General features: G+C 45.2%; 1 protein-coding gene across 1 annotated transcript in view; it reads left to right on the top strand.

Annotated features, from left to right (window-relative positions):
• LOC142563351 (protein dispatched-like) overlaps positions 1 to 11021 on the top strand; it is a 451755-nt gene extending 440734 nt beyond the window's left edge. Inside the window, exon 7 of the mRNA XM_075673914.1 lies at positions 10803 to 11021. Within this exon, the coding sequence (XP_075530029.1) occupies positions 10803 to 11021 (219 nt within the window). The remainder of the gene's footprint in view (positions 1 to 10802) is intronic.
• The last annotated feature ends 2539 nt before the right edge of the window (positions 11022 to 13560 follow it).

Raw genomic sequence — 13560 nt, 5'->3', positions numbered from 1 at the left:
AGCGTTCAGATTGCCCCTGTGGCAGTTGTAATGGCTTTGCTTTGTAGATTTATGGTTGTTTGGCAAGTTGAAATTGCGTTGATCTGTTTGTGACAGATGGCGTATATCGCGCCAACTCGTGTCTAGCGTCTGAGGAAGTGCCACATTTATTTGTAGAAAAGAAAGTATAATAGTTTTATGGTAATTCCATGGCAACATAGGTATAATTTTGTTTAATGTATGAACTATTGAAGTGATAAATTTCAAGGCTTATGTGGCCTGTCATCGTAGCTTGTCACATTTTTTGCTGTCCTACCAAACTACATCTAAGAAAAGGAGCAGTGTGCACAATTTTTCGTCAAGATTTTGCATAGTCAAGTCCCAGAGGTTGCGTGGAGGGAGCAGCATTTTTCATGCTGTGTCCGTGATGCGCTCTTTTGCCATTATTTGTATTTTGATCACCGTTGCTGTGTTGCAGTTAGGCAAAAACCATAGCATGCGGTAACAAAACAGTAGAAAAGGGCATTGTGATTTATTCAAATTCCATGCAAGATTTACTGGTTACATTCGCATTTAAGTCTTAAGGGTGTAAAAGCGCATGGGACCTCAGCGATGCCTCATTGGAGCAACAGTCGCGGCTTTTTGCAATAATACAGGAAATAAACTAATTAAAGATGTGGGATATTTCTGTTCCAGTAGTTTCCCAGCATCACGAAAAACCTTGAAAGACTTGAACCCGCTACATGATGACACACTGACATCGAGAGCAAACACCCAGCTGTCTGCCTGGTAACTCATCTTGCTAAACCACTTCTTGCATTTTATTGAAACTTCCAGCACAAGTTACATCTGAGGTGTTTCAAAATGTATGGTACACATTTTAAATATATTCGTCACTTGTTTTGCTTTTGATGTGTCCTCTTTGCATGCAGAATTGCGTACACATTGCCTATATGAAATTCAGCATTTCACGTTGTCACCGGTAGGGGGCTTCAGTTTGCTTAGAAGCTCTCCAGTAATTTTAAATACCCAATAAATCGGGTACTGAAATGGGCAGCTGCTTTATGGGATGTCACGATGAGTCGATGACGTCATATCCTACACTACTGTAATGTGCAAACACAGAACCCGTGCTAAGCACGCTGTACACGTGGTGCTAACGCCGAAAAACTGAAGCTGATATCTCCTGACCGCACAGGGAGCTTTCACAGTTCTTTCGAACTAGACAGCAGCTGACGTGCCTAAGCTCAACGCATTGTGCTGCGGCAAGACGAAGAGAAACGCCAGTTATCACGTCTGTCAAAACGATGATTGTTGGCTGTTGTTTCAGAAGGAAAAGGAGACTGCTTTGTCATTTCTGGGCAAAGTGACGGTGTAGTCTGTGACGTCACTAACACAGGGTGGCCAGTACAAAGTCGTATATTTGTGGAACGACTCGGGAACACGCAACCAATCTTTAAAATTAATTTTCAGTAATACTTAACGACTTGCAGCCATATTGTTTGGCACAGATAAGCAGAGTGTATAAGAGAACATTTCTTCAAAATTTTATGAAGGTGAGTGGACATAAAAAAATCACTGGAGTTGCCCTTTAAAGAACCCTTCACCAGTTTTCGGCATTGCCAACAAACAAGTGAGGCAGGTATATTGCATTCCGGCAGTCATGTTTGCAAATTATTGAATGGCTGCATGGCACGAAAATGAAAGTTTCAAATGAAAGCTGGTGTGTTCATTCTCTCGAAGGCGTCCCCTCTGCCTGCCAGAGAAGCAAGTTCACGCGCATGTAATGCATGTAATGTAATCTATGTAATATGTGCTGCCTGCAATGTTGCAACTTGTGGCGGATGACTGGTGAATCATCTAATGCAGAATGCGTAAAACCTGCCACTGGGAGGGCACCCCTCGGCAATAAAGGAAGAGAATAAAAAGTAAGGCAGATCCCGCGCACTGTGGGAATGGATGTGAGCAAAGCTTTCTGTGCTGCTTGCTTTGATTGACGATAATTAGTGGTGATGCTGATGGTGAATGTTTAATTTCTTCAACGTTTTCTCCAACACAAGAGTGGTGAGTTGATGTTAAACGTTACCTTGCGTGCACCACTGCTGGTCTCCGTAGTACACAAAACACAAACGGAGAGGTGTTTGCTTGAGGCGTTGTGCGCAATATTTCATAACCTGTGAGGGGGTCGAGCATTGTCGTAGTCTCACGAGGTACATTGCATCATGGCAGAAGCATTACATTTGAATTGCATTATGGGGATGCACTTCCAAACCACAATCGGATAATAAGGCAGGCCATAGTGGTGCACTCTGAATTAATTTTGACACTGTGGTGTTCTTTAACGTGTCCCTAAATCAAAGTACGTTAGCGCTTTTTATTTCGGCCCCGTTGAAGTGCGGCTACCTCGCTTAAATTTGCAACCTCGAGCCATGCCGTAGCCATAGGGCTATTGTGGCGGGCATAGACGTGTTGATTTGACGTGCGACCGCTTCCGTTGTATCGCCTAGACTCTGCGGTGCGCTTTAATTAATGCAGCTCTGCTTCGGCCCGCCCTGCAAAAGTTGTCTGTTAGACATATTTGCATGGTTTTATTTTCCTGAAATAGCAGAAACACGCCATACCTTGAATAAGTTTATCCATCGTTTCCTTGCCTTCTCGCATCATTTTTTCCCTATCCCTTACCTCCCCCCCCCCCCCCCCTGTATTTGTACGGGAACTGCGAGCGAAGAGTCGCAAGGCTGTTTCAGAACCGCGTCGGTTCTACCCATTCCTACCTCCTCTCCTCCTCCTGTCTTCCATTCTATCTAGTTTCCCTCTGGACTTGCACATTGGTAGGAAGCTAAGCGCTTGCGGGGGATCACTGATAATTACAGCTGTCCAGAGGCTAACGGGGCGACTACCCGGGAGCTCCAGAGGGTATTATGCACGTTAGACGCGGTGCGGTCCTCGCGTCTCTTCTCTGTCACGCTCTGAACCACCCCACGACACTGTCTGCCAGACAGCAGCAACAGCAACAGTAGGAAAGTCGAAAGAAAAAGCAAAGAAAGCTTCGCTATGAAAAAATTTATACGGAGCTCTCCGTATCAATGAGTTGCAGTTGCTTGGCTCCCGTATGGTAGATGGTAGGGAAGGATCATAGCTTGAAGATGCTAGTTGAAGCCGAGGGAGAGAGAGTCTATGTTATATGTTAGCAGGGAAACTCATCCCATGGCAGCACTGCAAAGTGATATTTCAGTTTCCCCAAGATCAAAATAATCAACCAATTTGAAAGATCCTTGCATTATAGAATGCTTCACAGATGGCCTTCATAACTTCCAATCTATAACCAATATGTCTGATGAGGCCTTGTGACCTTTTGTTGATGAGTGTTGCCTGCAGGAAACGTACCAGAATTTCTTTCTTGTCCAGTTTCAGTACGGTTTTTCTGGCTACATCTCCTCGGGCATTACTGAATGACAAGCAGCAAGCGTCATTTGTTGGTTTAGAGTAGAAATATAGGACAACGAAGAACTAGGCACGCGACTCGCTTTCTTTTGAAAGCAATCGGAAGAGACAGAGTGACGCAAGATATCCAGCTGAAGGGTGTCGCACACGTGCTGTAAGAAGCCAATGAAATGCACACCTAGGCTTCACATATAACGAGAGCTGTCTGTTCAAATTCCAAACAAAGCCTTATGGTGGCCTGGGGTGAGGCCCACTTCCAATTTTCTGCCCGAGGTCTCCCCCCTATTGCTGGACAAGATTGTGCTAAACATTTATTTTCATTGATTGAAAATAAAAATTTTTGGAGGTATTTACAGGTGCTGTCGTTAAAGGGTTGTATCAGAGGCTGTTACAGCAACGTAGCTTTCTCGTAATACCATTTCATAATGATGACAGTACATTAACGAGTGTGAAAATCATGGAGGGCACACTGCAACTAATTTCAAACATCAAATTCCCGTCTAGAACCGTGTGCTCCAGCCAACTTGACGAAGTGCTAACACCAAGCGCAGCAATTGCTTTTTAGGGCACATGTTGCAGTGTAAAGTTGTGAAAAGATGTAAAGCAGCACCGAGGGGAAAGAAATTAAAAGGAGAATTGAGATTACATTTTTCAACCTGCCATTTTCTTTTCTCCTTTACACGAAGGTTAAAAAACCACTAAATCCTAGAAAGAATACTTCCAGGTGTCGGGGCACTCTAAATAATTCACTGTTGTAGTACTAGCTTCCATGAACCAGGTTTGGTTTTGGTACTCGTAAGACGGGCACATCATGACATCGTGGTACACTTGGTTGCTTCATTCCTGCAGTAGCTGAGGCTGCCACATGTGAAGTCGGCTAGAAGCAATGCGCACTTTTATCTTTCTTAAGACCATCATCGTACCTAATCTTATTACTGCACGACACCGGTAAATTTCACTCTGTGCCGTCACATTACGGTATGTTGACGCCAGGCCTGCCATATTGAGACCAACTTTAATATCAGATTAAGATATCTCTTAAGTGTTTCCCAACTTCCACATTGGCTGAGCACTGTCCTTTTATGTGTAATGAATGTGTGGGAGAGCTCATACAAATTTGAAATTATGTGTCGATACTCCTTTGAGGAGTATTGGCCTGACACCATGAGAGGTGCCAAAATAATAAAGGTTAAGTGTAGTACATCATATTAACAGGGGAAGAGGCAAGAGCTGCTGCGGTTAGAGGCGTTCAGCTTGCCAATATGAAATGAAACGCCAGATTTCCAGTTAAAACCGGATATATCTTATTGCAGTAGCAGAAGTAGAAAATACAGACTCTCAACGTGCAAAAATGCCATCAGCAGTGCTTTTGTCATGCTGTCTTGACAGATGCTGCTTGTGTGTGGGTGCTTGGAGGGACTCCGGAGACATGGAGTGCATTTGGCTGCAAAAAAGACAAAGCAAAGTCAACACACCATCAACGTTATGCTCGGTGGCCGAGCAGGGCAGCGTTCCGCCTTGCTGCTGGCGTGAGCATACCATGCGCATCAATATAAGGACACTGGCGTTCCTGTTGAGCTGCTGTGCATACGCACTGTTCTATAACTGGAACACATGATAAATGTCAAGCTGACGTTACCTAACATTTCACTAAGCGCTGACAAGCACCGACGGTTTCCCTTCAGTCTCATCACACGCATCGTCGAGGTGTGGTGCCCGAAATGCCACGGGCAGTGCTCACTGCACCAGCATTGTGAGACACCCGGCACTTGACAGGGCACCGTTCCTTCCACGCAGCAGGGGTTAAGTTTTGAGTGTCGTGTCACGCCAACGAGTTGCACCCGTGTACAGTTAGAACACTGTGCGAGGAGTCCGATTACGATGCTGTACCTTGCTATCACTGTCAATCCTATTGCCCTTTAGGTGAAACTACGTCTTTTTCTCCTGTTGAAGCGAACGTCATGCAGATTCCATTCGCTGTAGAAATTAATGATGTGATGCGCACTCGGTGAGAACCTCAGACCGCACTATGCACCAGCAGCTGGATCTCAACTCTGCCACCTACCAAATCACGTTCTCGAGTGTCTTGGCTACTTGGCCATGACCTGCGGCCAAATGGCCAGATAATTGCTCTCACGTTATTATGACTCCATACAGCACAAACAAGACGGGGCTTCACGCTTCTTGGGGACACCTGAAATAATAAATTCTAGGTGAGAAAGGGAAGCCTCATCCTCTTGGTAAATTAGTTCAGTGCTGGAGAAATCACTAGAGTCCCATTATTTGTTTGTGTCCACTACTGTGCCTCGTGCTTCTCTGTTTAAACGCGTGCAGCTTGTCTATCTATGAGGCTCTTTGCGTGCATTAGCGATCGGTGCGGGTCAGCGGCTGTTTGATGCTTCACATATTTGCTCGAATAAGCAGCGCTTAACAATGAGACAAGAGGAAGTGACAGACACTAGCACTGAATAGCATCCACAATGCCTACTCATAATGAAAAGCTACATATGTATAGGGCATCACCAAGTACAAGAGAGCGGGACACGCTTACAAATCACATTCAACTTATACAACATCTTCATGAGCAAGGGTACAAAGGGCTCACTGGCAAGCTCACTCTTTAATTTTGTCCCCAATAACATTTCAAGATGATGCATCATTCAACGTTTGAAGTGCATTTACATGTGTGCAAGTGGCTAGACAAGTAGCTACAAGGCATGCATTTAAGTGAGTTTGCATGCTCACATATTCTATCGTTAATACAATGGCCCAGTTAAGTTTCTTCTCCTCCAGGTCTTCCAGGCAGACAATTCTTCAAGAAGTCATCGCTGCCATCTGGCTACATTTTGCACTCAGGGAGGCCAACTTAGATATACACAGGCTGATTAAGGCAAAAGTTGCATACATCTGCCAGCGGCGGCCGGTTATCGGCTCGCTCCCGCTCTTACGCACTCTTCCAAATACTCTTACGAATTGGGGCGGTACCCTTATTTTAGGCCTCCTTGCTCACATTCTACTAATTGGTTTAATTTAATGTAGGCGGGGCCATCAACAATACATGCTGTGACCGCCCCCCTTTACTAGTCGTGTTTTTGGAACGCACAGATCAACATCACTTAAGCGAATGCCACATGGCCCTCTTGCTCGGGGGTCCACACGCCTCGCTGCAGCCGGCCCGGTGCGCTGGCATGCCTCACGAACACATAAATCGCCCCGCGAGCCACTAACCCTGGGCATGCCACAGAATCGCACCCTCACGCAATGCGGCCGCCAGGTCTCCCATTACACACGTATGCTCGACGTCGTAAACACCATCTCCCCCACCGCCACGGGAATGCCGCCGCCCCTGTCAAGGACGCACCTATATGTCATTGAACGACATGCACGTGGCAAGGCGGCTGCTTGGCCTTTAGTTACACGCGCTTGTATGCAAAGTGTCCAGATATCTTGGGCACCGCGGAGGTCCCTGTCTCGAAGAGTGGCGCCTTTTCAAGAACACAAACGACTGCCGGCTGCGAAAGAAAACAATCTGTACTAGTGTCGTGCATGTGGCTCTTGGGTTCTAAAGTGGTTGCGTTCAGTGCATACAAGGCTGATTGTGTGAGCCAACTTAACTGGCCCACTTGGCCCATGTGGCAGCAGCCACATGATAGCTCCTCAGGCACAGTGGGCCCTGATGATAATAATCAGGACCTTTAATATGTTCATTGTACATATTGAAACCATCCTGATGAGACCCTTGCTGCAACATTGAATAAAATGTTTAAGACGTTTTAGTTAAACAAGTTGGAAAGTTGACAGCTGAGTGTTCAATCTCTCTGTCAGTATGTGGTCATGTTGCAGGTTTACTTCTTGCATTGTATTTTACAGCGTTCTAGATAAGGCATGTTTCTCAAGTGGCTGCATAGATGCTTTCTGTGTATGCTAAACTTGAAATAGTTGATGTTCTCGCATGGAGTCTGCAATCTGTAAAGCTGACAAAACTCACTGAATTGAATATACTTAATTGATTTTGCAGCAGTATGCTTTTCATGATTCTGAAGATGTGTAAAATGTGGTGGATCTAAATTTTCAATGAACTGAATTAATTGGCAGCAAAGAAGCAAATGTCGTATGCGACTTCCTTGGGGCTTGTCACATAGGCTTGGGCGTACTTCTTCTCGTAACGTTTTGTTCTTTTACTGCCTTGGATGGTGCTTCTGCTAAGCCCGAGTAATTTATTAAGACTAACAAACCAAAGCGTGACAATTGCCTTCTGAACAGTCTTCTTCAAATTGTGGAATACTTTATGGATCTATGAGACAATGGTGACGCTCTAGTTGGTCACTTTGCAATGCTGTTTACTTACAGCTAGCTGTGTGTCCCTGTGTGAAAGTGGGAAGCAAGGTTTCAACGCCATTGCTTCTAACACCCTCGGGAAATCCTACTTATAAAAGCCTTTGCACTTTGCGAGTTGAAGCTAAGGCTCACTTTATAGGGACAGGACCCTTGAAGTGCTGTAATCAAACAAGCTTCTACGAACCCTCCCGTTTAGAATGAGTGAATGACAAAAAGGTTCTTCCGAGATCTGAGAACATTCATGTATGGCCCGTAAAATTTTCCAGAAGTGTTGGAAAACGAACAGTGGCTACTATTTGTTCGAAACACTGCCTGTATTCACAAAACGTCCTTCTTATCTAAGAATGTTTTCATACCTGCTGCTTGTGTTAGTGATCACCGCAATAATGAGACAATCACTGTGGTGAGGGTAAATTCTGAGTGTTCAGAACATTGATCAAGGAGGCGGAGCAACCTAGCCTTGCAAAAGCTTCCGTTAGTTGCTCTGCCCAGCGGCAGTTATTAAGCATGTCAGAGACTGATGCCCATCGCAACACATATAGGGAAGGCTAACGATGAGGACGCATTTCAAGCGAGATGCAAAACATGCTGCGCACCTTCCATCCCACTTTTGCCCTGCTATCCTCAAGCATGGGTGAATATAAAGAGCTTCATCAGTTTTTAAAGCGAAGCATTCCTTGCCTACAATTCCATGGTTTCGCCTGGGTCTGTTTGTCAGTCGATCGGTCGCTAGTTGGGTTCTCATTGAGTAAATTCCTCCTCACTCTAAAAAAAAAAAAAGAAGGAAGAGCCCGTCTGTAGCAGCCCGATGCTCTAGCCATTAGGTCACCACCGCATGTACATTTCTCTTGTGCCAACACCAAGTACAACTGTCAGATCGTTGCCACGTGCCGATTATGATGACTTCCATACTATGGCACATACCCGTGACAGGCAATCAGCCAAGGTGCGCCCATGTGTTGATTATGACGATGATTTTCATACTATTGCACATACCGACAATGGTGCATTGGCCAAGAATCGGGCGGTACATATTGTGACAATGCCAAATATCTCTAAGATGATCGCTGCATGTTGATGACGATTATGATTTCAATGCTATGGCACATATATCACAATGGGTGGTTGGCCATGAAGTGAATGGGGCAATGGCAAATGCCCACAATTGGGCATTTGGCCAAGAAGCAGGAGGTACATATTGGGCCAACACCAACTAGCTCTTTAACATGATTGCTGCATGTTGAATATGATCAAGATTTCCACATTAGAGAGCTTCAGAACAGGGGCCCCAAAAAAATAGCATCGAAGCCGCTGCGCATGGACGAGACACAAACTGCGCTTGGGTTTTATGTTGGACAGGCTATTTCACTGATTTCCATCAACAAACATGGCGGCACCCATCAGCCCAGACTGGGCTCGATTCGCGGTAATGAGTGAAGTTCGCAAGCTAGGAGAAGTGACTGTGGTTATTACATTCACTCAGCGAAGTTGTGCAATGAAGATCGATTCATTAGACGCCGCTGGTTCCAAATTCGATTGTACATTCTATGGCTCATAGGCCTAACATGGCTTAACTTTGCTGGTGAAGGCCCGTAAAGTTGGTTACTCAAAACAAAGTGCAACTAATTGCTTGCTGCTAATAGAATCACATTCTAAATTGTAATTAAATGCCGAAACACGAATGTCAAAATAACTATTCTTATCATAAGATGGTATATTTTATTTTATTATTTCTAATAGGTTTTCTTTGATGCCGTAGTGGTGCTACAACCGCAAGATGCTTTCTGCAAATGCAAAGCCCTATTCTAAAACTCTTCACTCGTGTGTGCCCCAATGCTAACACCTGCAAAGCTCTTTGTGGCCCCAAACTTTTTTTGACATTGTTCTAAAACTCTCTATTATGGCACATACCCGCAATGAGGGAGTGGCTAAGAAGCGGCTGGTACATTTAAAATAAATACGAAGAAATTAAGAAATGCAACCTATGAAAGGTTTGTCACATTGCATAGCACACATACACGAGAACACATGCACGCACGAGTTTCTGTTGCACCAAAGATGCAGGAATGAAATTGGCAAATAGCATTTCGTTTCTGTAGATTCTAACATATGGGTTGGATCTGCATAATATTTTTTTTTTCCTCGCTTCGTTACTGCTTTCCTGTGGTGTTTCACAGGAGCTAAAGGTTTGAGTCACAGTATTACAACTAATACTAGGGAACTATATGGGGGAAAATGGAGCTGGGCAAGCCATGCAACGCATAGCACAGATAACGTGGGGGTCTGTTACAGTTGCAGAATGGGTGCCGAGAGAAGGGAAGTGCAGTCAAGGACAACAGGAAACTTGGTGGCGTGATGAAATGGGGGGGGGGGGGAACTCGCAGGGATAGCATGGGGTCAGCTGGTATAAGGCAGATGTAATTGGAGATCACTGGGAGAGGCCTTCATCTTGTAGTGAGCGTAGAGTAGGTTGACAATGATCACAACTAATCCTTTGCGTTTCAACATTTTCACTTGCCTTGCCCAGTACTCCCCTTAATTCTTTCTTACCCACTTATGCTCCTCCCGCTAAGGCGAGCAGGAGCTGCGTAAACCGTGCCACGGAAACACAGGTCAGCGTGCGTACTCATGGATACACTTAATGATACTTCGTTCTATCTCTCCACTATTCTCTCAGTCTTTCATTTGCCCTTTGCCTTCCCCCAGTGCAGGGTGGCAAACCAGAATCTCTTTCAGTTAACCTCCTGCCTTTCCTAGCTCATTTCCTTCTCTCTCCCTCACTCTCTCTCTCTGCTGATACTTTCGCCACACTTGTAATAACAGGAATGGGTGTAACAGGAACAGGGTAACAGGAACAGGGTAATAACAGGAATGGGTGCTGGTGAGCTTGAGGGGATGTGATTGTGGACAGGCATGACCGTCGGCAGGTGTGCGTAGTGTGACCATTAGTTGGCGTCGGTAAGTCTGAATTAATGGGTGCCGTTAAGTGTGAAAACTTTGGGATGCCGTTGCCTGAAATCTTGTGCCTTCTTTCTGGGCAGGGCTTTGAGCCTCGAGGCACTGTGCTGGCCCAGCGCCTGGCAGCATGGAAGAACCTGCAGGCGGCATCTACCTGGGGTGGCATGCTGTCCATGTATCCGGAGCCGCAGGACATCACCAGGTGGCCGAAAATCACGACAACAGTGCCCCCTGTTGGTGTTGTCTCTCTTACACCGCCCTCTGTGCTGCCGTCTGGTAACGGTGGAGAGGTGAGAGTTTAATCAATTTTTTTATGGCGCCTTTAAACAGCTTCAAAAACGGGACAGGGTAGAGATAACAACATGTGTAGGTGGCTACCAGCAAAATAATTTCTGTGCACTAAAGATAGTGGAGGGGGCCCAAAGGGAATGAAGAAGGAAAAGTATGAAAAGTGTAGCACATCTGCCCAGAGTGAATTGTCGCACCTGTTCCAGAGAGACCTTCTGCAAATAATAACAAGAGCATCATTTGACCCAACCACTGAGATAGTATTTCCTAGTAGTAGTCAGGGCATCTGAAGGCATACTGACACCCGACAGTCTTCCATTGGAGTGAACGAAGAAAGCCTAAAAGATCTGCTTTCGTTAAGATGATGTGACATATTCCATGTTCAATTGGGTATTCACGGTTTTCAAGAGTATGTTCAGCAAAGCCAAGTAGTTACAGGAGACCCGGATCACATTAAGGAAGTCACTGAATGGGCCGAGTGCATATAACAGGTAATACTATCAAGTCATGCATAATTGGCAGCTTACTGTTATCATTGGAAAGAGAAAAGTGTACTACCTGCGCATTCTACAGGGGCTATCCTTTGGGGCTGAAACTTACAGGATAACACAGGAGAAGAAATTGCGGACTCTGCTATAAATGATGGAGCATTAAATGGCTGATGTTATATAACGAGTCAAGAAGGTGGGGCGATGGCACTCTGAATTAAAGAACAAACAGAAGTAGGTGATGTTCTAGACAGCATCAAAATAAACTAGTGGAGGTGGACTGGTCACGTAAGGATTAGAGCAGATGAACTGTAGTCTATTAGAGCAGGGAAAGAGAGAAATGGAACGGAGAAAGGCAGGAATGTTTACCAGAACAGAAAATCCAGTTTGCTACCCTGCACTGGGGGATAGATAGAAAGATGAGAAGAAAGTAGAGAGAGAGAATCAGAGGGCACAGAGACACAATCAACAATCACTAACGGTCCCTGTACACTACCACAGCACAGGATCACGTACAACATAATGAACACCAATTAAGGATAAAGCTGCTTTTACAGGTTTGTCATCGTTAAGAATTGTAACAGTGCCTTCCTCACCCTCTGCTGAGACGGCTTATGATGTCTCCATTCCAAAAATAGTTTTTTTTCCGACAGTGGTCTAATCGATGCAAGTTAGTGTGGCATTGAGTGACAATTTCTATTTACTGTAGCGAAAGCTGTCACGCATAATATGCTTGCTCATCTCTTGAGGACTGTATGCAGGAGTTGGTACCGACATCAAGATCCAGTACTGCTAGCAGAACTTGGCGTGCTTGCACAAAGCATCGCATGCTCCGTGTGGAGCACGTAAATTTTTTGAAAACAGTTAACTGTGCCAGCTGGACTCTGCCAACACAAAACTACGCTCCTCTGTTGGCTGTGGCTAGCGGTGGCTTTTACAAAGTCTTTTGCTTTTCCCATTGGAATGGCCAACAACACAACGTGTAATGATTGCGGTTGCGAGGAGATCCTTGAATACGTCTGTTAGAGTAGACCAGCAGAACGGATGCCAAAGGAAGGGAAACTGAATTCAGGATAACTGAAGATTTGGTGGTGCGATAAGATTGGATAATTTTTGGCACAGGATGGAGTCAGCTGGTGCCAGAGAAAGGGTAGTTGGAGATTGCAGAGAAAGGCCTTCATCTTGCACTGGGCATGAAATTGGCAGATTGGGATGGACCCCGAGACCAGTGATCAGCTGCTCCAATGTTTCATGGCCTTCATAATAGCATTGAGAGCCGATATAGCGAAGCAGGACGTAGGAATGTCGCCACGCTGTCCTACATGCTACTTTCCTAGCGCTGAGGCCTGCATCATGTGCAGCCTTTGTGCTGAACATAGAGATGCCAGGAGAGCGACCATGGCAGGACAGCTACACCATGAGACACCCATCCAAAGTCATTGCGGGGGGTGTACCCACCCCATCTGGAACCTCAACAAAATCGAGTGCAGAATGCCAAACCAGAGTCTGGAGCGCTCCAGTAGCTTTGTCTGGGCCAGAAGGGTTGCAAGCGATGGGTTTGACCATTAAACTTTCCTACTAAACAATTACTAGGGGCAACTCTGGTGCTGCAGTGTGATCATTCAGCTGCCGTAGGAACGATGGTTAGGGCTTGTATTTCTCTGGCGTTTGTGCTTGTGGCACCAGACGTTCTTGTGGCTTTGTTTACTCTTTGTTACCTGCCTTTATTGGCCCAAGCTTTGAAGCTATTTTATTTTTCTGGATGCAGAAATCAGTAAGACTTTGCGGATATGCATAATCACTTGCAAATTGGAACACTTATACCGCAATATTTCGATAAAAATGATCAGTTTCGAAAGTCACAGGGCTGTTTTATGCAATAAGGATGAACTTTAGGCAAATCCATGCAGTAATGATAATTCTTATACTGGCTGAACTATCATGCTTGCAGGTTCCATATACACTAGTGCCAGAGTTCTCTCTAGTAAATTTTGTAAAAAACTCTATGGGTTTGAAATACTGCCATTGTTTATTGTCGCAAGGCCCTCAGTTGAATGTTGATGTT

Source organism: Dermacentor variabilis, chromosome 11, assembly GCF_050947875.1.
Source record: "Dermacentor variabilis isolate Ectoservices chromosome 11, ASM5094787v1, whole genome shotgun sequence".
Taxonomy (NCBI): domain Eukaryota; kingdom Metazoa; phylum Arthropoda; class Arachnida; order Ixodida; family Ixodidae; genus Dermacentor; species Dermacentor variabilis.
Note: the sequence above shows the minus strand (reverse complement) of the source record. Positions and strands in the feature narration are given on the sequence as shown.